This window comes from Saccopteryx leptura, chromosome 2, assembly GCF_036850995.1.
Source record: "Saccopteryx leptura isolate mSacLep1 chromosome 2, mSacLep1_pri_phased_curated, whole genome shotgun sequence".
Lineage (NCBI taxonomy): Eukaryota > Metazoa > Chordata > Mammalia > Chiroptera > Emballonuridae > Saccopteryx > Saccopteryx leptura.
This window is the reverse complement of record NC_089504.1, coordinates 178,310,401-178,337,514: the sequence shown is the minus strand read 5'-3', so window position 1 is coordinate 178,337,514 and position 27,114 is coordinate 178,310,401. Positions and strand designations below refer to the sequence as shown.

General features: G+C 40.0%; 1 protein-coding gene and 1 pseudogene across 4 annotated transcripts; one reads left to right on the top strand and one right to left on the bottom strand.

Annotated features, from left to right (window-relative positions):
* Window positions 1–4,533: 4,533 nt before the first annotated feature.
* Window positions 4,534–19,299, top strand: ATP23 (ATP23 metallopeptidase and ATP synthase assembly factor homolog). Of its 4 annotated transcripts, XM_066369337.1 has the most exons (6): window positions 4,534–4,810; window positions 7,826–7,871; window positions 8,548–8,629; window positions 13,385–13,522; window positions 16,530–16,613; window positions 18,852–19,299. In XM_066369337.1, exons 1-6 carry the CDS (start codon window positions 4,630–4,632, stop codon window positions 19,053–19,055), a joined length of 735 nt encoding a protein of 244 aa, XP_066225434.1. In that variant the 5' UTR covers window positions 4,534–4,629; the 3' UTR covers window positions 19,056–19,299. The 4 variants fall into 4 exon arrangements, with proteins under 4 accessions (XP_066225434.1, XP_066225432.1, XP_066225431.1 ...); XM_066369335.1 differs by lacking the exon at window positions 13,385–13,522 and having other exon boundaries at window positions 4,535–4,810; XM_066369334.1 differs by lacking the exon at window positions 16,530–16,613 and having other exon boundaries at window positions 4,535–4,810.
* LOC136393218 (large ribosomal subunit protein eL42-like) lies at window positions 13,932–14,246 on the bottom strand (annotated as a pseudogene).
* Window positions 19,300–27,114: the final 7,815 nt, after the last annotated feature.

Below are 27,114 nucleotides of genomic sequence, written 5' to 3'. Positions count from 1 at the left end.
CCTTGGAGTTTCGAACCTAGGTCCTCCTGGGTCCTCCGTGTCCCAGTCCGATGCTCTGTCCACTGCTTCACTGCCTAATTAATGTATAGGCCTTCACAGTTATGAGGAGGCTTTTACAAACAACTGTTGTGATTTTTAAAAAGTTTTTTATTAAGTGAGAGACAGGGAGGCAGAGACAGACTCCTGCATGCACCCCAAATGGGATCCACCCAGGATGATTTGCCCATTGGGGCTGTTGCTCTGTTGCTGGGCAACCAAGCTGTTTTAGCCCTGAGGTGAGACCATGGAGCCATCCTCACTGCCCGGGGACAACTTGCTTGAACCATTCCAGCCATGGCTGCTGGAGGTGAAGAGAAACTGCTGGAGGGGAAGAGAGAGAGAGAGAGAGAGAGAGAGAGAGAGAGAGAGGAGGTGGGGAAGTGGTTGCTTCTCCTGTGTGCCCTGACTGGGAATTGAACCTGGGACTTCCACACGTCAGACCTATGCTCTACTGCAGCCGCTGCTGGCCAGGGCCAACTATTATGATTTAAACTCTCCTAATTGTCAGGTCTTTCCCCAGTATAAGCTTTCCCTGACAGTCCTACAAAGGAACACTTTTCTTTGCTACATTTCCAAGTAAAGGCCAGAGAGACATTGCAGTGGTTCTCAAACTTTTTGAAGTTGGGTTGCATTTAAAATCCTACAAATAATTGTAGGCGCACTATATACAAATTTCTGAGAAATGTTATAATAATTAAGTCAAATATTAAAAAAATATATATAAAGTCCAAGTGTGCTTTTATGGTAATTAAACAAAATAAATACGACAAAATTAAATTTATTCTGACATTTAAAAAACATTTTTATGTTACATTTTTTGAGTTATGCTTTTTAGAATTTGTAAAAAAGGGGTTAAAAAATAAAAAAACGACAAGTTATCTTTTTATATATATATAGATACATTCTTAGTAAGATTTAGTAAATTTGGCAGGTCCAAGTGCAAATGAGTTAAGTTTTTTCATTAAGTTTTTTGTGTTTATGAGAAACATGAGCCTGATGTGTCCTAGCAATTTCTTCAATGTTTGGGCATATATTTGAAAGGCAAACTCTCATTTCCTCGTCAATACATTGAAGAATTCCTCTCTTTTTACTCTTGTGTTGAGGGTAAGAAATAATAATTCACATAAATAGGATGTTGAAAATTGTAGTAAAATGTTCAAAGCTTTTTTAGATATTGCCACATATTCTTCTTTTATAGAAATCCAAAAGGCTTCAAGAGATAATTCCTTATGTTTAATCATCAATGTAAAACACCCACCATACATATCATCTTAACTTTATACCAAACAAAGGATAGAAGAAACTTGCCTCCAGTCTTTCTGGGGAACATGGGGGGTAGTGTAAACAATCCAGCACCACAGCTTAACAGTCTTTTGCAACCCAATCAGGCAAGTGAGGTGGGGGGTTGTGCAGACTGTCAGTTTACAGCCAATTCTCCACATTTCTGTCTCCCCAAACTCTAAACTCCAAAAACCCTGTTGGTTTTTTGGTCCCCAACAGGCACATATTTCTCTGGAATACCATAGGGCTCACCTGGAAATCTAGGGTGCACCAGTGCGCCCAGGTGCACACTTTGAGGACCGCTGCATTAGAGAATAGCAAGCAGATTAACTATTTCCTAACCCTTACATTACATTACATTACATTCCTCTCCTATTCATTACAACTAAAAGGTACTATTACTGAAGCCAAATTTCTAACTTTTGGGCTTCCCTATCACTGATATAGTTAATGAACTTTAAACAACTTACTTCCTATGAAAAATCAATTAAGTTTTGATTTAGAAAATGAAGGCAAGCACAAAAAACAAAATAGCCAAATCTTACTCATCAGGAAGAACCACACTGAACACTTTGGAGCAGTCTTCTAGACCTTTTTATGCATATAATAAAATTTCAAAGAGAAATCATGTTGCACCTGCTACTTTATAACTTAAAATAACTTTTATGAAAATACTTGAGAAAAGACACTTCAACAACATGACTATATGTATTCCACTGCACCTGTTGTTAGACATTTAAACATTTTATCCTTTTTGCTTTTATTAATTAATTTTAAGTTGAATTTATTGAGGTGATATTGGTTAATAAAATTACACAATTTTCAGGTGTATAATTCTGTAATGTATCATCTGTATATTGCATTGTGGGTTCACCACGCCAAGTCAGGTCTGCCTCCATCACCATCTATCTCCTCTCTATTCTCCTCCTTCCCCTATCCTTTTTGCTTTAATTAGTGCTGCAATCCAGAAATGAAAATCCTTAGAGCTAAAATTTTGTTCATGATCTCATTTCTTTTTGGTAATTAGTTTTCTCTTTTAACTTAGTCATTTGGATTTGCATTTCCTTATTTTTCCCCTAATACCTTCCCATTCCATCTCTATATCCTTATACTATAAGTGGATGAAGTTACACAGTTACACACATGGCATCCAAAGCCTACTCAATTTTTTAGAGTTTATTTTCCTGATTATAAGGGTAATACATGCTTATTGTAAAGCAGGCATCCCCAAACTATGGCCCGTGGGCCCCATGCGGCCCCCTGAGGCCATTTACCCGGCCCCTTGCCGCACTTCTGGAAGGGGCACCTCTTTCATTGGTGGTCAGTGAGAGGAGCACTGTATGTGGCAGCCCTCCAACGATCTGAGGGACAGTGAACTGGCCCCTGTGTAAAATTTTTGGGGACCCCTGTTGTAGAGCATTGGGAAAACTCAGAAGAATGGAATAAAAATATTCCAACACCTAGACAACTATTGATCATATTTTGGTATAAATTTATGCTAGGTTTCTCTCTTTGTTGCATTCAGAATGAGTATTGAAAACATGTTTGCTAGCTCTGGCAGGTTGGTTCAGTGGTTAGAGTGTTGGCCCAGAGTATGGACATCTCGGATTCGATTACTGGTCGGGGCACACAAGAGAAGCAACCATCTGCTTCTCCCCTTCCTCTCCCACAGCCAGTGGCTTGATTGGTTCCAGCGTCAGCCTGGGTGCTGAGGATAACCTGGTTGGTCCAAGGGTCAGCCTCAGGTACTGAGGGTAGCTCAGTTGATTCAGTCCCAGACATAGTTGCTGGGTGGATCCTGGTCAGGGAGCATGTAGGAGTCTGTCTGTCTCTCTATCTCCCCAACTCTCACTTAAAAACAAAACCAAAAACGTATTTTCTAATTTGGTAGGTAAAAAGGCATCATTCAATTTGCAGTGTTTTGCATATTCATGTAGCTGAATAATATTTCAAATAGTATTTCAAATATTTATAGGTTATGGTCCATTTCAGGCCTCACCTTCTCTCTCTAGCCTCCCTTGAGTTTTCCATACTAAACATACCCACTTGTAATGGTATAGTTTTGCATATATGTGTGTTCCATTCCCTAGCTACATTGAACTGGTTGTGTGATCCTGGATAAATTATTCAATTTTACCAAGCTCACATTTTTATCAGCATAATATTGATACTAATACTTGCCTTACAGGGTTGTAGTGGAATTAGAAATAATGTATCTCAGGTGAGCTCAATAAAAAGTGGATTTTTAAAATTTATAGCTTTAGAATTCCATGTACACAGGAAGTGTTCATATTTTCATATTTCAAATGAATGGATTATCCTAGCAGTCATCCAGTTAGGACATTTATTAAGCATCTGTGACATGAAAGGCACTGTTCACAATACTAGAAGAGGGAGAGAAGGGGGCAAGGGAGGGAGGGGAAAAGCAGATGGTAGCTTCTCCTGTGTCCCCCGACCAGGAATCCTACTGGGTATGTCCATACATTGGGCAGACGCTCTACCCACTGAGCCACTGGCCAGGGCCAAGATTAATTTTGATTAGGGTAGATTTGATTGGGACTTGGGAAAGGACTCAGGAAAGGGTCTTAACGATGTATCAATAAGTATGAGGTAAGGCTTGGAAGTAGAAGTAAATAGGTTGTGTTTTGTTGTTGGAGCTATTTGGGGTGGCAAGAAAGCAGGGTGAGTGAATGGGCTCAGATGAAGCAGGAAAAAAAGTAGTTGTGTCCTGTAGTTTGAAGATTTTGATGTGACCAGTCATTATAATTGTAGCTTTCAAAAACAGTTTCTGAAAAACACAGCTTTCAATGTGGCTTGGGCATCAGAGGAGAGGTGGGACAGAAACGGCAATAGCCTGTTGGTGGAAACGACAGGGAGTAGGAGGACGCCAGAAACTTTCAGAGGGAGAAGGGGACATAGTGGCTAATATTGACCAGAAATTACCCACGAGGAGGTAGGGCTGCGGAACGACGCCTTTGGGGACCCGGCAACAACCCTAAAGGGCAGCCGGCAAAGCCCACAACCAACCCGGGTGCTGCCTGCAAGGGCAGAAGCCCACTCCGGCTCCTCCCGCCCGCACGTGGCCCAGCGCCCCCGTCATGCTTCTCCCCGTTCCTCTCCTTCCGCCCCGCGTTCCTCGCGGGGTTGAGTAGCTCCTCCAGCCCAGCCTCTTCGGCTCCGCCCCGCTACCGTCGCCCTGCCAACGTCAGTTCAGCCAAGCCGAGGCGGAGCCTGGGCGCTGGGTTTGGCCGGAGGGTGATTTCCTTCCTTAGTCTCACGCTGGGCTGCCGGCGCGCGTCCGCGGATGGCATGGCGGGAGCTCCGGACGAGCGCGGGCCGGGCCCCGCGGCCGGGGAGCAGCAGCCCCGCGTCGCGTGCCCAGCCTTCGCCGAGAGGCTGGGGCAGGGGAAGCCCCAGCAGGGGTTCCTCTCCAGCTTCTTCTCCAGCAACCAGAAGTGCCAGCTCATGCTCCTGAAGACTCTGCAGACAAGTAGGAGCTGGCCTGGAGGCTGGGGGTCGGCGGCTGAGGTCTGAGGGCCGCGGGCACAGACAGGCCCGGGCTCAGTCCCGAGTGCGGCATGGGCGGCTTTGGGCGCCGAGGCCAGGCAGATTCGGCTTCATGGGCGCGGGCTGAGGTGGCGGTGGCGGTGGCGGTGGTTGTGGTGCGTCTGGGTTCGGTTTCCTTATCGGAGCAGGCGCTGAGGCGCCCTTCAGACCTATTCCTGCCGTGGAGTGAACGGGCTCTGGCTTAGGAGTTTGCCCCTTTCGACCGCTCTCACTGGCTTGACGGTCTGATGATTTCTTATGTAAGTGATGCAGCAGCGTGGAGACAAGTCTGGTGAAGCAGTTTTGAAGAGCCACGTTACTAAGGCATACTTACTGCTGGCAGTGCAATAAACGAGTTTTACAAACCTACACTACGTTAACTTTTTTTACATAGACCTCTTAAATTTACTTCAGACACATTTAGAAATCTAAGTCTTATATTTTGTTTTATTTTACTTTGTATAATTTTAAGTGAGAGGAGGAGAGATAGTACATGCGCCTCAACCGGGTTCCACCAGGCAACTCTGTCTGGGAGGATGCACCCTCCAATCAACGGAGCTATTCTCAGCGCTGGGCCCACGCTGGGACCAACCGAGCTGTGCTCAGCGCCTGAGGCTGACGTTGGGACCAGTGGAGCCACTGGCTGGGGAAGGGAAGGGAGAGAAGGGGGAGAGAAACCAGGAGAGAAGTAGATGGTCGTTTCTCCTGTGTGCCCTGACCGGGAATCAAACCCAGAACTTCATACGCCAGGCCGACGCTCTATCCACTGAGCAAACCGGCCAGGGCCAGAAATTAGTCTTCAATGTACTTGTCCCAAAACCAGGTTACTGTTGAATACCTACCCTGTCACAGTTTAAAAATCAACCATCCAAAGATTTTCCAGCCTGCTTCGAGATCATCTGCACTTAGGGAATCAAAGGAGGTGGGAGGTGGAAGTTGAGTAGAAGGAATGATGACATTGTATTTACAATATCAAACACCTTCCAGGTTCTGGTGTGGGAAAATACTAAGATGGCTAAATATCTTGCCTTTAAGATGTTTCAGTGGAACACAGTGGAAAGAACATGGGATGCAGTTAGATATTGGTTCAAATTCTGGTCCCTTTCCCTGTTAGGTTTTAAAGAGTGATTTAACTCTCTGATACCCTCATTCCTGTCTGAAAAAAAAAAGGGGTGGGGGACAGAGAGGGTTAAAAACACCTTCTATTAGGGTTGTGAGGAATAGAGCTTATTAGTGTGAGGTGCCAGCATATCAGGAACCAAATATAAAAGCCAAACAGTGGAGGAAAAGTTGAGATAGGATGTGAGGTGCTGAACGTGAATCGCAGTAGGAATGAGCTGGCCTCAGCCTTGCATGGGGAGTGCTACTGGGACAACCTGTTCATATTAAAGCATCAACCTGCAGCTTTGAAATTCTATACCCGAGGTAGGAGTGATGCCAGAATCCAAGCATTATGGGAGAACTTTGTTTTCTTTTTCTTCAAAGCAAATTGATTCTGAAATACTGCAGGCCCCTTTTAAAGTACAAAACCACTATGCTGCAATTTTTGTGTAAGAGGACTGTTGATTTTTATTTTATTTTCTTTTTTAGAAATTTTATTCATTTTAGAGAGGTAGGGGGAGAGAAAGAGAGCGAGCGAGCAGGGGGATGAGCAGTAAGCATCAACTCCCATATGTGCCTTGACCAGGCAAGCCAGGGGTTTCGAACCAGTAACCTCAGTGTTCCATGTCAGTGCTTTATCCACAGCGCCACCTCAGGTCAGGCAGAGGACTGTTGATTTTTAAATCCACTTCAACTTGGTTAAAAATCTCTTAGTTGCTTGAGTAATAATACAATTGATATGGTGCCAGACACCTGGTATACACTAAATAATACTTATCATTAATAATTATTTTACTGTTAACACACTTAAGAGGAGGCAGGTTAGTAAAGCAGTAGTCTAACCTAACTTTATCATCCCACTACTTTTCTTTTACTTTCCTTTTTTTGCTTTTAATACTGTAAAAACACCCCTTGATTTCCTGTTCTATTTTTTTTTTTTTTTGCTTATGTCTTATATTTGCTGTGCATTTATACTCTCAGACAAGATGCCCATGTGAAAAATTATTAGAGGCATTTGTTTTCATTGCACTTTCCTGTAATTGTCATCGGCTCACAGACTCTTAGAAGTGGAATGGTCTTCAGGAGTTACAGGCTTTTCCACCCTATACAGGAAAACCTCTGTGCCATCACTGACCAGAATGTTTATAGACCTCTGCTTGAACAGTTATTTGTTCTTTGAGGCTACTTGTCTATTGTATCAAAAGCTTTAATTGTTGGAGAAATCTTTCTCATACTGAGTTGAAATCTGCCCATGTAGCTTCTACCTTTGATCTTTGTTCTATCCTTTGAAGAAATATTGATTGACTCAATTCCCACATGGCACCTCTTCAAATACCTGAAGCTGTGGTGGTCCTAGTTAAGTCTTTCTCCTTTTCAAACCCACAAATCCTTTCTCTTTTATTGAACATAGTCCTGTACTAGTCTAATTGCCTTCCCTTGTGGAAGAGTAGGTCCCATGTGGTGTTCAGAATGGGACACTGTTTCCAGTGTGGTTTGACTCAGACAACAGTGGGGCATGCCTTCCTCTAAATCTGGATACTATGCTGCTGTTCCTTTCTATGCTTTTAGCTCAAAATTCCCTCTGTCTTTGATCATTTAACTAAAAATAGCCTATAAAAGCATACTTGATATTATCTAGGATGTGTGGTAGTCCCCATCTTGGTATTTATATTAGTGTTATGTTCCGTTAACGTGTTGCTTTTATGTTAATTTAAGCCTATCTTTTTTAAAACCAATTTTAATATAGTATTATTTCATTAAGATTTGTGAATTGCTTTTTGATAATATACTGCTATATGGATAATTTAGTTGGCTATTTTTCCATTTAGCATACATAATTGAGTCAATATCTTTTTAGATCCATATGTCAAACTTCTACTTGATGCCATGAAGCACTCAGGTTGGTAAGTAAATCATTTTGAAGTGCTGCTTTATATTCTGGCTACTCTGAACAATCCCTCCACTACTGGAACTACTTGTATTTCACTTTAAGCAACAATGCCTTTTCCATATGGTAGGTGATATTAATTGGCTGCATTCTCTCCAGACAAGCCTTATTCTTTTTAGACATCTGCTGTAACTCTAAATCTCTGGGTCTACTGTTGACTTTGGTTATTTAGTGAAGAGAATGCTTACAATATTTCTTGTAAGGAATTACTAAACCTGGCTTTTCCACTGTGCCATCCTCAGCATTGTGCCTCAATGGAGAAGAAGTCTTAGCTTGTTATGCAGGACCCGTCTAGGTGTTGTTTAACTTGGAGGGGATTAGAGGAAGTGACTTCTGAGGTCTACGTCTTGGAACTCCATCATATTTCCAGTATGGTCCTAGTTCGTTGACCAAATACTTTATGGAATCATAAAGTTCATAGAATTTGAAGTAGGATAGATTTCAGAGACAATTTCCTTATTTTACAAATGAAAACCAAGTCCTGTGGGCGTTAAGTTGCTTTCCTAATGTTTCCTATGTGTCAGTAGTGGAGGGGGTTTGAATCGGGTCTTGTGGCTGTTTCCTTGTGCCACGTGCACACTCAGGTTGGTAATGCTTCAGGACATGGTCTCTAATTCATTCTTGCCTTTTAGTGCTGTTGACCGAGAAAGACACTTCTCTTGTGAAGATTGTAATGGAAATGTCAGCGGAGGTTTTGATGCTTCCATGTCTCAGGTAGGCATTTTCACCAACTTATTTTCTTTCCTCCAATTCTTCTGATACTTACTGAGGACCTTCCACATGCTGGGGATTCTGTTCGGTAGACTGTGTGTGGGGTTCAGAAAATGAGTTAGTCATGGTCCTTACTCTTAAGAAGCTTACACCTTCTTAGGGGAGATAAGAGATGAACACAGACAACGACAGAACTTGAGGCAGCTTATACCTATAGGTTTTAGGTGGGCATGGTTACCACAGTGGGACAGTGAGATGCTTGACTAAAAGCTGGCAAGAAATTCAGCTAAGGGATATAAAGCCTCTTTAGGGCAAAGAAGACAAAAGACTGTTGCCCCAGACAGGAAAAGCGTGAGCAGAGGTGGAGTGCTGGGAAAGAACAAGGTGTATTTGGGGAATGGTATGTTGTCTAGTTTACTGAAGGAAAATAGGACTGGAAAGAAGGGAAGCCATATGGTGGGAGGCTTTTTTTGGGGGGGGATATTTTATTATTATTATTTATTTATTTTTAAATTGTTTTTATTTATTCATTTTAGAGGAGAGAGAGAGAGAGAGAGAGAGAGAGAGAGAAGGGGGGGGAGGAGCAGGAAGCATCAACTCCCATATGTGCCTTGACTTGGGCAAGCCCAAGGTTTTGAACCGGCGACCTCAGCATTCCAGGTCGACACTTGATCCACTGCGCCACCACAGGTCAGGCTTATTATTATTTTTTAAAATTTTATTTAGAAAATTAAATTTAACAGGGTGACATTGATCAATAAGAGTACATAGGTTTCAGGTAAACATTTCTATAGCATTTACACTGTTGATTATGTTGTATACACATAACACAAAGTCAGATCATTTTCCGTCCCCTTACATTTGTTCTTCTTTACACCCTTCCCCTATCCCCTCTCCTTGGTAATCACTTCACTTTTATCTGTGTCCATGAGCCTCAGTTTTATATCCCACCTATGTGTGAAGTCATATAGTTCTTAGCTTTTTCTGATTTACTTATTTCATTTAGTATAACGTTCCCAAGGTCCATCCATGTTGTCATAAATGGCAATGTCATCATTTTTTTTTTATGTCATCATTTCTTACTGCTGAGTAGTAGTCCATAGTATATATGTACCACATCTTCTTCATGTAATCCTCTATTGAGGACACTTTGGGTGTTTCCGTGTCTTGGCCACTGTGAATAATGCTACAATGAACATGGAGGTGCATGTGTCTTTACGTACCAATGTTTTCGAGTTTTTGGGGCAGACCCTGTAGAGGGATTGCTGGGTCATATGGTAGTTCTATTCTTAGTTTTTTGAGGAACCACCATACTTTCTCCCATATTGGTTGTAGGGGAAGGCTTTGAATGCTGAGCTAAAGAGTTTCTCCTTTACATGGTAAAGGCATATATGCCTTTGAAAGTTTTTGATTAGGGGAATGAGATTTCTCATCTGTAAAATATAGGTAATGATTGTATCTATCTTATAGAATGGTTATGAGAATTAAGTGAGACATTTCTTATAAAGTGTTTATCATAGAAAGCATAGTAATGTTCAGTACATGTTATTTTAAGTCATTGCAAGGTTTTGAGAGACTCTTGGAGGTGGTAGATAGATTTTGTTGTGATGAGGGTAGATGAAGGTGTTGTAACTAGTTCCATCTTGAATATAACTCACATCTAACTGCATTTGTTTCTTGATGGGGAATATTATATATATTTTGGTTATTTACAGCTATTTCACTATAATCATGGGCAAAAACACAGGGGTGAGGGTTCTGGGTTTTAGAATCAGGTAGACTTGAGTTCAAGTCCTAGTTCCCCTGCTAATTAGCTGTGGGGCTTGGGCAATTTATTCACCTTATTCTTAGTTTTCTCATTTGTAAATTAGTAATCGCAATACCTATAGCTCTCAAAATGGGTGTTGGTAAGTTCATCCCCACTAGGGGTTAAATAGAGTGGACAATTTGAACTTTCATCTTAATTCTCGGCAGTTTTGAACATAGTGGGCACTCTCTTATCATGAGGTATCTCATTGATACAGAAAGTAAAAAGCCTTTGTTTTTTAAAACTTTTGGTTGTAATAAAGAATGATTACCTGTGTAACTGCCATCCAGCTGTGAGCAAGAGCACCGCCAGGGCTTCGGGAGTCTGTGCACCCCTCTTGGATTACGTTACCTCTCTTTACTTATCCTGACTTTTGTGATCACCATTCCTTGCTTTCTGAATTGCTTTACCATCTATCTGTACAACCCAACAGTGTGTTATTTAGTTGCCTGCTCTTAAGGTTTATTCATGGAATACTTTGAGTTATAGGTATTACTTTGTAGTTTTATGAAACCATGTAGTATATTTCTTTTGTTCAACATTATGAGATTCTTCCATGTTGTTTTTTATACTTTTGGTTTATTTAGTTTCACTGTTAGCATGTCTATACTGTAGTTTACCTTATTTAATATTGACTTTTTCAACTTTGTTATTTTGAACAAAGCTGCTGTGAATATTTTTTAACTTTTCTCTGGTGCACATATGCAAAAGTTACTCCAAAGTATTTGCCTAGAAGTGGAATTACTGGGTCATTTGGTATGTATATATTTGACTTTCACAGGTAATGCCAAGAACTTTTCTTCCTATGGTGCCCGGTGGACAACATTCTTCTGATTGCTCTTTTGTTAGCTCACCTTTCTCTATCAGTCCTTAAATGTTGAAGTCCCTTAATCCTTGGTGTTAGATTCCTTTCTTTTTCACATTGTACTCTGCCAAGGGGATCTCATTTACTTTCCTAGGTCAGAGTTCTCTTGAACTCTACATCCTTATATCCATGTTCCCACTTAATACCCACACTTGGTTGTCTTAACAGCACCTCAGACCTGACCTATCCAGGTCTAAATTACTGATTTTTTTACTATCCCCTATCCTACCTAATCTGGTCTTTTTAGTTTTGCATATTTCAGTGAATGACACCACCATCCATCCTATTACACAAACCAGAAAGAAGGGATTTGATTCCCTTCCCATATTCTATCACCAAATTTTACCTAATTTTCCTCCTAGATACCATTTTTGGCTCCTACTATCCTAGCTCAGGTACCATTACCTCTTGCCCAGAATACTTCATTAGCCTTCAGCTTATGTCTCTGTATCCAATTTTGGTCATACTCATCTTATTTTTCCAACTATAGTCAAAGGATAAAAACAAAAGCACCACCCATTTCACTACTGCCTTTCAGTGATTTCCCATTGATCTCAGGATAAAGACAAGGTGTTCAGTTATTTGGCCACTGCTGACCTCATCAACTTTGTCTCATGCCTACCACCTCAAACTCTGTGCTTCAGCAGTGTCGGCCTGCTTCCAGCTTCTCAAACATTCTGTCCTTCAGCCCTCCCCACACACTTCGCATAGGTGTGTTCTCTGTCTGCTCTGCTCCCTTTCTGTCTCCTCACATTCACCTCCAGTCATCCATTAGATTCCACTGTAAACATTCCTTCCACTGAAAAACCTTTCCGAAACTTCCAGACCAGGTCAGGCATTCTCCTTGTAAGTACTCATGACAACCTCTTGTTTTTCTTCATGACAGCAGTCATTGAATATATTTAAGCATTTTGGTAAGTATTGATTAATTTCTATCTCTGTTAGAAGATTGCAAATCTACTAATAGTTCTCAATAAATATTAGATTAATAAATGGATATTGAATTAATGTATATGAAATATCTAGCACATATCCCAGTGCCTGGCACATAGAAAGTGCGCACTGAATGGTAACTGTTATTATTAGAATCTCTCGTGTCTTTATTATTCTTATAGGGGTCTGCTCAGTGTGCTGTTGGCTCTTTATACTGCTTTCCGAAGGTCTTTTTGAGGATTTTTCCTGGCAATTCTAGTAGAGTGGGCAGTGGTGGTCATTCATTGTTGATTCGTTGCTCTTTTAGAAACTTGATAAGAAGCATTTTACATATATTCTCATTTAATTCTCACGATTATATGAGGTAGGTACTCTATCTCTTTTCTATAGTTGAGGAAACTGAGGCACAGGGAAGTTAAGAAAGTTGGCCCTGGCTTGACCAGGTGGTGGTGCAGTGGATAGAGCATCAGTCTGGGACACTGAGGACCCAGGTTCCCGACCCTGAGGTTGCTGGCTTGAGTGTGGGCTCATCTGGCTTGAGCATGGGCTCATCTGGCTTGAGTGCGGGCTCACCATCTTGAGTGTGGGGTCGCCGGCTTGAGCAAGTGGTCATTGGCTCAGCTGGAGCCTCCTGGTCAAGACACACATGAGAAAGCAATCAATGAACAACTAAGGAGCTGCAACTATGAGTTGATGCTTCTCCTCTCTCTCCCTTCCTGTCTGTTCCTCTCTCTTTCTCTCTAAGGAAAAAAAAAAAAAAGAAACTTGCTCTAGGTACTGAGTAAGTAAGGAATGGGGCTAGAATTTGAATCTATCATTTCATTCCAAAGTCCATGCTCTAAATACAATGCGTGGAGTCCAAGCCACACTGATACAGTCCGCCCAATGAGGACAGTATGTGAAGAAGTGTCCTTAATCTAAGTGCTAATATAGTTCAGAGAGAAGAGAAGGGAGAAGTTAGTCATTGGGAAAGCTTAAAGGAACATGTAGTTAAGACTGGGTCCTAATGGATAGGTAGGTGTGGGGTCAGTGGAGAAAAATGGGTGGAGGCAATACAAGCAGATGAGCCCCTCTCGTGTGAGAGAAAGACTAGAACTCTTGAAATGAGAGATTTTAGACATAACCAAACTTTTCTTATCTTGGTGCCTCCTAGATTGTTTTGTGCCAGAATAATATCGGTAATCAGGCTCATATGAACAGAGTGGTCACGCACGAGCTCATTCATACCTTTGATCATTGTCGTGCTCATATTGACTGGTTCACCAATGTCAAACATTTGGCTTGCTCAGAGGTGAGTTTTATTGTAGAAGTTACCTTCTTCCCCCTCCCAACACTGTGTTTGAAGAATTTATTCAAGTATAATTAATTTAAACATATTCCTTTTCTTACTGTCAAACTTCCAAGTTAGTCTTGAATTACTGTTTCTAACTATTGAATACAATTGAGACAAAACGAGATATTTTAAGTATTTTTTTAAAAATTGTATCAAATATAACCCTTAAATTCTAATAATAGCGATGATTAACTTTAGTTATAATAAACTATTTCTTAAGGAATAAACTATATAACATAAAAAATAAGGATAGTTACCATTTACTGAGGGTTGTGTGCCAAACAGTGTTCTGTTTGTGGTTTCTTTTTTTTTTAAGTAAACATATCCTCAAGACTTTATTGTCATATAATAAAACAAAATCTGAAGCTTAGAACTGAATCATTTGACCTTTTCTCTTATCTCCTCCCAGGTCAAAATGCTTATATCTCAGTAGTCAGCATTCTCTTAGATCTGCATGCAGTTGGGCTCAATGCATTTAAGCCTCAGCACAATCTTTGTAGTTTTAGCCTTTTTGTGGAAAATTGACTTAGTCTGCCCACCATTGCCATTCTGCTTCTTGTCATAATGTTGCTTTCCCTGTGCATACAGAGGGTCCTTGCCCTTCTTCTTCTGTTACTTTGTGGGGTTGATGCTTGCCATAATTCTTACCGAAAGTCTGGTGGATTTTAGGAACATTCACCATGTTGTGAGAATGTTATTGGTACATAGAATGTTTGTTGATTCTTATGTGATCTTAATAACAAGCCATAGAAATGGATACTCTATCGTCACTTTATATATGTGGAAAGTGAGGCATTTGTTTAGATTTTATAGTTTAGTAAGTGGAAGAGGCAGGATTATAACCAGGGTATTTTTTTTAAGTGAGAGAGAGAAAGAGAGACAGGAAAGGGAGAGAGATGAGAAGCATCAACTCATAGTTGCAGCACCTTAGTTGTTCATTGATTGCTTCTTATATTGCGTCCCAGGTTGACTGACGCTCTATCCACTGTGCCACCACCAGTCAGGCAACAACCAGGTTTCCTAACTGGATTTCTATGCTGCCTTTATAGGTACTCCTTTCTTGCTCTAGATCAGGGGTAGTCAACCTGGTCCCTACCGCCCCCTAGTGGGCGTTCCAGCTTTCATGGTGGGCGGTAGTGGAGCAACCAAAGTATAAATAAAAAGATAGATTTAACTATAGTAAGTTGTTTTATAAAGATTTATTCTGCCAAACTTAGTGAAAATCTGACATAAAGTACTTGGTAAGTAATTATTATTATATGCTTTAACTTGCTGTAACTCTGCTCTATAAATTTTATAAAGTAAAGTTACTTCCCTACTTTATAAATCACCATTACTGTGGAACCGGTGGGCGGTTAGAAAATTTTACTACTAACAGAGATACAAAAGTGGGCGGTAGGTATAAAAAGGTTGACTACCCCTGCTCTAGAGTCTCAAAAATACAACATAAGACGATATTTATTATTAAGCACTTTGGATTGCTATCAGAAATGTAAATAAATATAAATATAAATACGCTTCTTGAGAGACATGAGTATTTCATATTTGCATTTCATTAATTGAAGAGTGCAATATGCTGAGAAGTTAAAAAAACTAATATAAATGTCAAGCTTATACTTTATAATTCAGATTTTTTTTCTTTTTTCCTTGAAATTAATAAGCGACCCTACTGCTTCTAATTATAACTCATATTATTTGGAGAGTAGACTGAATCCTGAATCGTTAAATAGGTCGTTCTCTCAGGTGGTATGAGGATTAATTCCTGTTAGCTAAAATGTATAAGTCCTTGAACTCTTCAGAGGAATAAAGGCCACATTATTGTCAAGTAACAAGAAGTGGGTCATTCCATTTGCAATGAATTTTCAAAAATGTGGCCAGGTTAGCTTTATCTATAGAATCTATGCCAGTTGTTCCAAGATTTTTTCATCTGTTAAAGCTGCTTTATACTTTGCGTATTTAATTTTTTTAAGTGAAAAGAGGGGAGGATAGACAGACTCCTACATATGCCCTGACCAGGACCTACCTGTCAAACCCCACCTGGGGCCAGTGCTCAGACCAACCAAGTTGTCCTTAGCACCTGGGGCCAGTGCTCAGACCAACCAAGCTATCCTCAGCACCCGGGTCCAGTTGAGCCGCTGGCTGTGAGAGGGAAAGAGAGAGAGAAGTGGGAGTGGGAGGAGATGAGAAGCAGATGGTCACTTCTCAGGTGTGCCCTGACCAAGGATTGAACCTGGGACGTCTGCATGCTGGGCCGACACTCTATGCACTGAGTTAGCCTGCTAGAGCTAAGCTGCTATTTACTTAAAAAATGTGGCAAATTAGAAACCAAGTCCTAACTTCAGGTTGTCATGCACACCCAGTCCAGTGCATTTAGCATTGTCTAATATAGCTCTTGGATATCTGCTCTCTCTTTTTTTTTTTTGTATTTTTTCTGAAGTGAGAAGCTGGCAGGCAGAGACGGACTCCTGCATGCGCCCGACTGGGATTCACCCAACACGCCCACTAGGGGGTGATGCTCTGCCCATCTGGGGCATTGATCTGTTGCAACCGGAGCCATTCTAGTGCCTGAGACAGAGGCCATGGAGCTATCCTCAGTGCCCGGGCCTGCTCCAATGGAGACTTGCTGCGGGAGGAGAAGAGAGAGATAGAGAGAAAGGAGAGGGGGAAGAGTGTAGAAGCAGATGGATGCTTTTCCTGTGTGCCCTGGCCGGGAATCAAACCTGGGACTTCTACAACACAGGGCTGATGCTCTACTGCTGAGCCAACCGGCCAGGGCCTCTGCTCTGTCAACTAAATAACTTCTGGAGCTGAGAGAGTTTTAAAAAGTGTTTAAAAAAAGTCTTACAGTTACCCTGATCTCAGTAAAACATGCTACTTTTGCATTCTTTGCAATAAAGAAAATTGGTTGATATAAAGGTATAGAGCATGAGCACTTATTTTTGTTTGCCTTCTGTCTTTGTGATAGGTCCGAGCCGCTAACCTTAGTGGAGACTGCTCACTTGTAAATGAAATATTTAGGTTACGTTTTGGATTAAAGCAACACTATCAGGTAACTAACATGAAATCACTTACCTTTAAAAGTGCTAAGAGTGGAGATAATGAAGAAATGAGAAGTACATTTGGTATTTGGAATTTTAAAGAACTAGTTATGTGAAAAGAATACAAACTGTACAGCATTTACGCCAAATAGATGGAATTTAGTTCTGTTTTATAGTTTGGGGCAAGCTGTGTGACAGAGAATTTAATAGTGATGAGAAGTATTAAGATCTCTCTCGGGATACCTTTGGATGGGGGTAGATAAGGAATGGAAGTGAAATCACAGCCTGTCTTTTATCGTTGCAGTCCTGGGCTTACATTTTAAAACTACCACAGTATTTTCAAGACAAAAAAGTAATACCTTTCAGAAGAGACTACACTGCAGCACAGGTTATGGCTGGATATTAGTGCACCTTAAAGGTGTATGATGTCATAGCAAAGTTTTGGATTGCACAGATTTGATTATGATGAACTGAGCTGAGAGAGGCTTTGTAAACAAAACAAAACAAAACAAAACAAAACAAAGCCAATAACAAAAACCAAAGAGAAAACTAGAGGCAAGATCATCCTGTTAGAAAGCTTTGCTGTCATGTCGTACATCTAGCTGCTGTAGATGGACACAGAAGAGAGTATAGAACCAATGGACTGATAATGACTGTGAGCAGATCTGCCAACAGCAACCAAGGGGCTCTGTATCCACACGGCGGAGAAATGCTGGTCACAGATTTTCTATGGGAGGAGATGGCTGTGCCCGTTTGTGAGCGTTATAAGCATCAGGACAGCAGTTTCAACCAGGTACAGTAAGGATAGCTTTGGAACAACAACAGAAAGGCCCTTGGTTCTCTAGAGAAGAGAGTGACTAAATCTGGGGTGGAGGGTAGAAAGTCAAAGTGAACTTAAGAGACACTGTGAAGGTAGTGAATGGGAGCTAGAAGAAAAGCCTGCTGCCTGGGGAGGGTGATGACTTAGATAAGACTCTTGTGCTTTCAGCCTGTGCTGTCAGCTTAGTGACACATGTTTTCTGTGCCCTTGAATCCTGCTTTTTTGGTAGATTCAGCTTGGGCTGCATTTCACTGAGCTGTTGCTCTGGCTCTCAAGTGGGAAGGGCGGAAGTAGGGTTCACATCAGCACACCCAGAGAAGAGGATAATGTGGTTAGAGCATATGATCCAGGGCACTGAGTTGTTGCCAAAGGAGTGTCTCTCTCTTTTTTTTTTTTACCTTGGGTAGCAGCAGCAGCAAACAAATACGACTAGGAACAGGATAGTAAGTATGTGGAGGTAGCGGAAGCCTGATTGAGGGAAAAGAGTTTTAGGAAATGGGAGTCCTGCTTTTGTACTCAAGAAATATAAACATCAACTGTAGTAGCCTGACCAGGTGGTGGAGCAGTGGATAGAACAATGACCTGGGACGCTGAGGACCCAGATTTGAAACCCCAAGGTCGCCTGTTTGAGTGCAGGCTCATCAACATGAACCCATGGTCTCTGGGGCGAGCCTAAAGGTTGCTGGCTTGATGTCCAAGGTCTCTGGCTTAGCTCAAGGTCGCTAGCATGAGCAAGGGATCACTGGCTTGGCTGGAGCCTCCCCCCCACTCATCTTTCCCCCACCCTTGTCAAGGCATATATGAGAAGCAATCACTGAATAGCTAAAGTGCCACAACTACAAGTTGATGCTTCTCTCTCTCTTGATTAAAAAAAAAAATCAACAACAGTAACATTGCATACTGATGCAAAGAACACTCAGAAACAAACAAACAGAAAATGTTTGATTTTTCTATTTCCCTGAGAAGTATATGTGTGGTTTCCTGTTACCTGCAAGGGATAGTGCTTCTCTCAAAGGAAAAGTTACCTAGCACTGGTCAGCTGCAATGGAAGAGAATTGCAGAAATAAAGTATATTTTAAATTTATTTAAATTTTATTAAAAATTCAACCAGAACCTTGCTTATCCACTTTTCTGTGATTTTACAGATTGGAAGCTATTGTTTGGCAAACACTGCCTAGAACTTCAGAGAATGACATCTGCTTATATTATTGGAAAGGATGAGAAAATTGGAGATGATCTTACTTATACCTAAATAATTTTAGATTGAGTTAAACATGCTCCATAATTTAAGTTATGTTTCTTCTTTGGAATCACAGAATAAAATAATAGGAAAATGGTTTTTGATTATGGTTCAGACATTATAGACAGTATTATTTTATGATTAAATTTTCACATAAAATTAAAGCCGCATACTTTTCTTTCTCCTTAGACTTGTGTGAGAGACAGAGCCATTCTTTCTATCCTGGCTGTTAGGAACATCAGCAAAGAAGTAGCTGAAAAGGCTGTTGATGAAGTTTTTGAATCTTGTTTCAATGACCATGAACCTTTTGGAAGGATCCCACATAACAAGACTTATGCAAGATATGCTCATAGAGACTTTCAAAACCGTGATCGATATTACTCAAATATATGAAGACAATGACATTTTATGTTATAGAGCTTCAGTGATCAAGGAGAAAATATGGTTCTCAAGTGCACAAACCTATAAAACATAAACAATCAATTAAATACAGATAAAACAGAAGATTCTGATTTTAGCATATGATTGAAAAAGTGACTGGTGAAAACTGAAACTCCAAGGCAAAAAATTGTATCTTTATAGCTAACCATTGGTAAATAAGGCAAATAAATTACATTTTTATATTTTCTACATTGTACTTGTGTTTTTTATTATTGTGATTTTATTTTTATTACATATGATTATTTTAGATTTGATTAAGAAACCTGTGAGGTGATATCCTTGTATGATGTTAGGCAACCACTGTTGGTATTTACATTAAGTGGAAAGAAAATGTACCATTCTCATTATAGGAAATTTATTGAGATGTTTGATTAAAACATATAAGGAATGAAAGTTGGAAATAATTCATTCAGTGATCAATGTTTTTCCACTTCCTATTCTTCTTTCAACATGTACCATATTTCCCCACGTATAAGACGCACAATTTTCCGAGAAATTTGGGGTCTAAAACGGGTGCATCTTATACAGTGGTTGTAGATTTTTTTTAACTTGTATTTCCCGCTTTTTTGCGCTTGTTTTTATGCTCATTGTTGAAGACAGTGATTCATCATCAGACACAGATGAGGACAAGCTAATGGGTGGGAGTTTTGACAGTGATGAGGAGTTGTATGAATTTTATGATGAATAAAACTTGAGTTCAGTAACTTTATGTGATACATTTTTTTTTTCAAAGTTTGGGCCCCCAAATTAAAGGTGTGTCTTATACATGGGGAAATACAGTATGAGACTATTAGGCTTAATTTTTTGGAAACAGTCTTAATTAGAATTTTTCTTTTCTTTTTTTTTTTTTTAGTAAAGGCCAGTGCAGCTTGACCAGGTGGTGGCACAGTGGATAGAGTGTCAGCTTGGGACAGTGAGATCCCAGGTGAAACCCTGAGTTTCCTGGCTTGAGCGTGGGCTCACCAGTTTGAGCTGCATCTTCCAGCTGTCCCAGCAAATATGTCTTGGCCTACCTTACCTAGACAAAATCGCACTGACAGAATCTGTCCGATGGAAATACTTTGGACTTCTGGAGGCTACTGAAGGCTTGCAACTTCCAGGGAGAGGCTTAGGTGATAAATTGCAGCGAATTTTGGTCAATTCCTGCTCTTAGTGCAGTAGTAGCTACCCAATTCCCACCACTGTGCCTGTGGCAGGCAGCCGTACATGTTTTCTCAGAGCTGCTTGTATAGAGACTGGGAGCTGGTGGGGCAGAAAGCCCCCTGTCCTCCATATATTTGGGGTCTGCTATGATTGCTGATTGCTGCTTCTTTTCACAGAGGTTCTGACAAAGATGGTGACATTGTTGTACCACCTCCCATATTTGCAAACTGTTTCTCAGCTGGCTGAAGTGACCTCCATGGTATTTAAAGAGCTGAGGCTGTTTTTCCTATTCATTTTTTATTTTTTCCCCTTTTGGGAGCCAGGCATTGAAGACCAGAACATTAAAACACAATGGCACATACAAGGGAAGTTAGAAAGTCACTATGGCCTGACCAAGAAGTAGCGGTGCAGTGGATAGAGTGTTGGCCTGGGATGCTGAGGACCCAGGATCAAAACCTCAAGGTTACAGGCTTGAGTGTGGGCTCATCCGGCTTGAGCGTGAGATTGCAGGCTTAAGTGTGGTATCATAGACATGATCCCATGGCTGCTGGCTTGAGCCCAAAGGTCACTGGCTTGAAGCCCAAGGTCACTGGCTTGAGCAAAAAGTCACTGGCTCAGCTGGAACCCCCCAGTCAAGGAACATATGAGAAAGTAATCAATGAACAACTAAGAAGCTGCAACTATGAGTTGGTGCTTCTCATTTCTCTCCTTGTCTGTCCCCATTTCTCTCTCTCTCTTAAAAAAAAGTCACTATGTATGCCCAGGGAAAGGTGCAGGCTCAGAAAAGACCCAAGAAGACCTTAGGTTTATACTTAAGACAGATCCTTGGCACAAAGACAGCCTATAACAAAAACAAAACCTTCACCAAACACCTCCCCAAACCAAAAACAACAACAAAAACTCCCAAACTCAAAACAACAGCAAACCCTACGAACGAGGATGAATCTGATTTTTGAAGCTACCTCATTATTACATTCAAGTGTTCAGTTTTCATAAAAATATATCACAAGTCATACAAAGGATACACAAGGCATACATAAGAATGTACGGCCCATTCAAAGGAAAAAAATAAACTGGCAAACTCTTTGGAAAAGACATTATGGTAGTTATAGTAGATAAATAATTTAAAACAATTGTCTTAAAGATGCTGAAAGAACTAAAGTAAGATATGGAGAAAGTCAAGAAACAATGTATGAAGCCCTGGCCAGTTGGTCAGTGGTAGAACATCTGTCCACCGTGTGGTTGTCCTAGGTTTGATTCCCAGTCATGGACACAGGAGAAAGTCAAGAAACAATGTATGAAGCCCTGGCCAGTTGGTCAGTGGTAGAACATCTGTCCACCGTGTGGTTGTCCTAGGTTTGATTCCCAGTCATGGACACAGGAGAAGTGCCCATGGGCTTCTCCTCTCTCTCTTCCCCCTCCTGCAGCTATGGCTCAATTGGAGCGAGTTGGCTCTGGGCACTGAGGGTGGCTCCATGGCTTCTGCCTCAGGCACTAAGAGCTCGGTTGCTGAGCAATACCCCAGACGGGCAGAGCATCACCCCCTAGTGGGCTTGCTGGGTAGATCCCCGTTGGGGTGCATGTGGGAGTCTGTCTATATGCCTCCCTTCCTCTCACTGAATAATTTAAAAAAATACAAAAAAACAATGTATGAACAAAATGGAAATACCAACCGATAGATGACTTAAAAAGAAACCAAAAAGAAATTCTGGAGCTGGAAAGTATAATAACAACTGAAAAATCTACTCAGGGATTCAAATGCAGATTTGGTTCTTTTTAAAAATTTTTATTAATTTTAGAGAGAGAGGGCGAGAGAGAGAGAGAGGTTCAGTGGAACCAAAAATTGGTTCTCTGAACAAATCAACAAATTTTACAAACTTTTAACTAGATGGAGTAAGAAAAAAAGAGATCTCAAAATACTAAAATTAGAAATGAAAGTGGGGACGTTACTACTGATTCAGCAAAAATAGAAGGATTTTTGAGGGTACTGTGTACTGCATCCACAAATTGGATCACCTAGATGAAATAAAAAAATCCCTAGAAACACAAAACTTACCAACACCAAACCATGAGGAATTAGAAAATATGGTTAGACCTATAACAAGTAAGGATATTAAATTAGTAATCAAAAATCTGACAAAGAAAATCCCTACCTTCATTAGTGAATTCTACCAAACATTTAAAGAAGAACTAATATCAATCCTTCTCAAAATTTTTGAAAAAATTGAAGAGGGTATACTACCAACTCATTTTATGAGGCCAGAATTATTCTTATATAAAAGCCAGAAAATGACACTACAAGAAAAATACAGACCAATATCCCTTATGAACATTGTTAAAAAAATCCTCAAGAAATAATAGGAATCCAAATTCAGGAACATATCAAAAGGGTTATACAACATGACCAAGTAGGATTTATTTCTCAACTGCAAGGATGGTTCAACAACTGAAAACTGATTAGTGTAACATACCATATTAACAATAAAGGGAAAAGACCACATGGTCATTTCAATCAATCCAGAAAAAATGTTTGATGAAATTCAATACCCTTTCTTGATAAAAATACAAAACAAGCTAGGACTAGAAGAAAACTACTATCTCTCTTTTTTTTAAACAGAGAGAGAGAGAGAGAGAGAGAGAGAGAGAGAGAGGGATAGAAAGGGACAGACAGGAAAGGAGAAATGAGAGGCATTAATCATTAGTTTTTCGTTGTGACATCTTAGTTATTCATTGATTGCTTTCTCATATGTGCCTTGACTGGGGGGCTACAGCAGACCGAGTAACCCCTTGCTTGAGCCAGCGACCTTGGGTCCAAGCTGGTGAGCTTTGTTCAAACCAGATGAGCCCATGCTCAAGCTGGCAACCTCGAGGTCTTGAACCTGTGTTCTCTGCATCCCAGTCCAACGCCCTATCCACTGTGCTACCACCTGGTCAGGCAGAAAACTACTATCTCAACATAATAAAAGCTATATATGGAAAATCCACACCGAACATCATACTCAATGTGAAAAACTGAACACTTTCCTCCTATGGTTAGGAACAAGGCAAGAATGCCTGCTTTGCCACTTTTATTCAATTTGTCACTGTAAGCCCTAGCTAAAACAATAGTCAAGAAAAAGAAATAAAAGGCACCCAAATTGGAAAGGAAGAAACAAAAGTATTTCTGTTGGCAGATGATGTGATCTCAAATGTAGAAAACTCTGAAGATTACACACACACACACACACACACACACACACACACACACACACACACACAATTAGAATAAACAAATTCAGCGAAGTAGCAGTATACAAGTCAACACACAAAAATCAATGGTATTTCTTTATTTTGTTCTTGAGAGAGAGAGGGGCAGAGAGAGAGAGAGAGGCAGGGAGAGAGAGAGTAAGGGAGAGACGGAGAGATAGGAACATTGAGCTGTACGTGTCCTGACTGGGAATCGAACTGGCAACCTTCGTGCTCTGGAACGATACTCCAACCAACTGAGCTATCCGGCCAGGGCTTAATTTTTATTGATTTTTAGAGGGACAGAGAGAGGATAAGGGAGAGAGGGGAGGGGAAAGGGAAATATTTGTTGTTCAGTCGTGCAGTCTTTGGTTGCTTCCCATGTAAGCCCTGACCAGGGATCGAATCTGCACCCTTGTTGTTTTGGTGCACCACTCTTAAATGACTGAGCCAGCTGGCCAGGGCCAATCAGTGGTATTTCTATACACTAAAAATAAGTGCTCTGTAAAGGGAGTTAAAAAATTATTCTATTTACTATAGCATAAACAAATATTTAAAAATTAACTTACCCGAGCAGGTAAAAGACTTGTACAATAAAAACTACAAATCATTGCTGAAATACATTAAAGGAAACAAATAAATGAAAATGCATTCCATGTTCATTAATTAGAACACTTAATATTAAGATGTCAATACTACTCAAAGTGATCTACAGCTTCAGTGCAATTCCTATCAAAATTCCAAAATTCCAATGACTATTTTTGTTCTTGCAGAAACAGAAAAACCCATCTTAAAATGCATGTGGAACTTCAAGAGACTCTGAGTAGTCAAACTAATCTTGGGGTGGGGGTGGGGAAACCACAAGGCTGGAGGATTTATAAACCAATGGGACAGAATAGAGAGCCTGGTGGCAAGACCATTCAATGGGGAGAAGATATTTAAGACAGTGCTAAGAAAACTGGGTATCAACATGCAAACTAATGAAGTTGGACCTTTAACACCATATACAAAAATTAACTCAAAGCAGATCAAACTGCATCAAAGACACAGAAAATAAGAACCATAAGATGTTTTTAATTGGTAAATTAAAAATTAAAGAATTCTGTTCATTGAAAAATATTAAGAAAATGAATAGACAAACCATGGACTGGAAGAATATATGTATTTATCTGAGAAAGACCTCTTATGTGAAAATAGGAAAACTTCCTATAACTCAGAAAAGGCAAACAACCCAATAAAAAATAGCAAAACACTTGAACAGACACTTTATGAAGGATGATACGTAATTGAACACATGAAACAATAAGCACATGAAAATTGTTTAATATCATTAGTCATCAAAGAAAAGGAAATTAAAACCACAGTGAGAAATCACTACACAGCCACTAGAAAAGCCAAAAATTTAATAGACTGCTTAAAAGATTTATTAGGTAGGATGTGGTGCAAAAAGAACTCTCATAGATTACTGGTAAAAATGTACATTAGTAAAATCACTTCAGAAAAAGGTTTGGCAGTTTATTGTAAAGTTAAACATACACCTATCCTTTGTGCTATTACAAGGTAAGTATAATACTTGAGAAAAATGAAAACAAATCCACAAAAGGACCGGGACAAAAACGTTTATAATAGCCTTATTTATAAAAAACCCCAAAGTATAAACAACCTAATGTTTACCAACAGAAGAATGAATAAACAAGTTGTGATATATTCAAACCATGGAACACTTCTCAGCAACAAAAAGGAATGGATTACCGATACACACAATAAGATGAAGCTCACAGACATTATACTAATTAAATAAAGCTTAAGATACAAAAGAGTGCTTACCTGAAGATTCCATGCATATGAAATTATAGACCAGGCAAAACTAATCCATGTTGGAATAAAAGACCAGAACAGTGGTTGCCAGGAGGGTGGGGGAGTGGACAAAAAAATTGGGACAAAACAGAAAGAGCTTTTTGGGGTGATGAGAGTATTTTATATTTTTGTTGTGATGTAGGTTACACAGATGTATCCATTGTCAAAGTTGTACAGTTAATAGTTGGACATCTCATGCCTGACCTGTGGTGGCACAGTGGATAAGGCATCGACCTGGAATACTGAAGTTGCAGGTTCAAAACCCTGGACTTGCCTGGTCAAGGCACATACAGGAAGCAACTCCTATGAGTTGATGCTTCCTGCTTCTACCTCTCACCTCTCTCTCTCTCTCTCTCTCTGTCTCTCTGTCTCTCTCTTTCTCTCTCTGTCTCTCTCCTCTCTCTAGAAATCAATAAAATTTAAAAAATATTTAAACATCTCAGTATATGTAAAATTTACCTTAGAAAGTAACTGAATGGCAGGTGAAGAGTAGATGGAGGTATAGATTAAACAAAATGTCATAATATTGATAACTGTCAAACCTAAGTGACAATATTCATCACACGATTCTGTGCACTTACTACATGTTTGAAACTTTCCACAATTAAATTAAAGATTAATATGCACTGAATTCTAAATGCAATAATGTTTTCTTTAGAACTAAAATCATATGGGAAACAGCATAACCACATAGTCTTTGCTAGGCAGAAAATTGAGTGCTAAGCAATTAGACAACCATTGTTTTGTTCATTTCTGCCCTTGGGAGAGAGAAGGAAGGGCAGACAGAAGAATGAAACAGGATGATCTTAGTCTGCAGCAATCTGATAATGTTATTTCAACATTTAACTTCCCCTTCTCAAGAGGATAGAGATAATCAGCCAGGATATTACCAAACCTAGTTATTTGTTAATTAAACTCACTTCAGAGCAATATCCCCAATGTATAATTAATTAAATGTTAACTTATGTTGATAATAATATTGCACTTGAATTTTTAAACTTTTCTTCTGAATTTAGAATATTTGAGAAGCAAGAGCTATGTATTCTGCTAACAACCCCCCCTTTTTTTGCATTATTTTCTTTCTCTTCCCTGCTTATTTCTACTTCTTTAACAGTGCAAGTGTTAGAGTCCCGAAGAGCAGAATTTGGTTCTATAGAAATTAGAATAGGATATTCTATTTTTTTTTTACCTTTTTTTAAAAATTAATTTTACTAGGGTGACATCAATAAATCAGGGTACATATGTTCAAAGAAAACATGTCCAGGTTATCTTGTCAATCAATTATGTTTCATACCCATCACCCAAAGTTAGATTGTCCTCCGTCACCTTCTATCTAGTTTTCTTTGTGCCCTGCTCCCTCCCCCTTTTCCTCCCCCCCCCATAACCACCACACTCTTATAAATGTCTCTTAGTTTAATTTTTATGTCCCACCTAAGTATGGAATAATGCAGTTCTTGTTTTTTTCTGATTTACTTATTACAGTTCATATAATGTTATCAAGATCCCACTATTTTGTAAATGATCCGATATCATCATTTCTTATGGCTGAGTAGTATTCCATAGTATATATGTGCCACATCTTTATCCATTCTTCTATTGAAGAGCTTTTTGGTTGTTTCCATGTCTTGGGCACTGTGAACAATGCTGCAATGAACGTGGGGCTGCATGTGTCTTTACGTATCAATGTTTCTGAGTTTTGGGGGTATATATCCAGTAGAGGGATTGCTGGGTCATAAGGTAGTTCTATTTTCAGTTTTTTGAGGAACCACCATACTTTCTTCCATAA

What these genes read in the sequence shown, in the direction of transcription:
- ATP23 (XM_066369337.1), top strand. Translation starts at nt 4,630, where the DNA reads ATGGCGGGAGCTCCGGACGAGCGCGGGCCGGGCCCCGCGGCCGGGGAG. An exon ending in AACATTTGGCTTGCTCAGAG is followed by an intron (nt 13,523 to 16,529) that starts GTGAGTTTTATT and finishes TCTTTGTGATAG; the next exon opens with GTCCGAGCCGCTAACCTTAG. An exon ending in GATTAAAGCAACACTATCAG is followed by an intron (nt 16,614 to 18,851) that starts GTAACTAACATG and finishes CTTTCTCCTTAG; the next exon opens with ACTTGTGTGAGAGACAGAGC.